The following is an 868-nucleotide window of genomic DNA, read 5'->3' on the forward strand; positions in this document are numbered from 1 at the left end:
GGTATGCTAAACAGCTGCTTAGCTGAGAAAAACTCACGAGAAACAGAATCAGCGTCGACTGCTTCATGTCTTTTCTTCTTCTCTTTGGTCGAAAGCAAATTTCTCACTGCCTTTTCGGATTGATGCTGCCTTTACAAATGACCGTTTCATGAATCCTTCACGATAAACAGTCCTTTGATCTTGGCACATGTTCGTATAATATAAATGTGTGCACACACATAAAATAATCATCATACAATATCTAAATAGTGACACTCAACACAATTTGAATTGTAAGAAAGATTAGAAAAGCAAAGGCGGTGGCTGAAATCGTTGTAAACACAGATTTCGTATCTTTGAGCGACTCAGGAAGCAATTCTTGCACTGCTACATATGCCATGGCACCACCAGCAAAACCCAACCCACATGAAAGAATTGGAAGCCATTGCTCAACGAACAAAAACGCAGGTACAGCACTTGATACAATACACCATAGCACAGCATAGAAAACACTGAGTCGACGTGGTAGAAGAGATAAACTTATTGCAATGCCTTCAGAAATATTGTGAATTGCCATTGTCATAGTAACAATATGGCCACGACGAATGCCACCTTCTCCACCAAATGATACACCAACACCGATGCCTTCCGACACAGACTGTAGCGTCATCACCGCCATAATCAGAAAAGCCTTACGTGTATCTAAGCCTTTGAGTCCGCAGACTGACACATTCTCATTGTCTTCTAAAAACACTTTTGTAAACTTGATAAATAGGACACCGAAAAACGAGCCTAAGAGAAGACGATAGCTCACTGACACCCAGTAGTCCATAGCTTGCGGTAGGTACCATCCTTCATAGAGTAAGCATCCTGTAGCTGCAATCATCAT

General features: G+C 41.4%; 2 protein-coding genes across 2 annotated transcripts in view; one reads left to right on the top strand and one right to left on the bottom strand.

Annotated features, from left to right (window-relative positions):
• The window catches only part of PHALS_14066 (rna recognition domain containing protein), a gene marked incomplete at both ends in the record, with an annotated part of 811 nt that extends 688 nt beyond the window's left edge, over positions 1-123 (top strand). Inside the window, one exon of the mRNA XM_024729801.1 lies at positions 23-123. Coding sequence (XP_024580143.1) covers positions 23-123 — 101 coding nt within the window. The remainder of the gene's footprint in view (positions 1-22) is intronic.
• A 118-nt stretch (positions 124-241) lies between these two features.
• PHALS_14067 (zinc iron permease) lies at positions 242-865 on the bottom strand (the record flags this gene model as incomplete). The annotated part of the gene is made up of 1 exon (XM_024729804.1): positions 242-865. One exon carries the CDS (start codon positions 863-865, stop codon positions 242-244), a length of 624 nt encoding a protein of 207 aa, XP_024580144.1.
• Between the last annotated feature and the right edge of the window lie 3 nt (positions 866-868).

Source organism: Plasmopara halstedii, assembly GCF_900000015.1.
Source record: "Plasmopara halstedii genome assembly, contig: Scaffold_816, whole genome shotgun sequence".
Lineage (NCBI taxonomy): Eukaryota > Oomycota > Peronosporomycetes > Peronosporales > Peronosporaceae > Plasmopara > Plasmopara halstedii.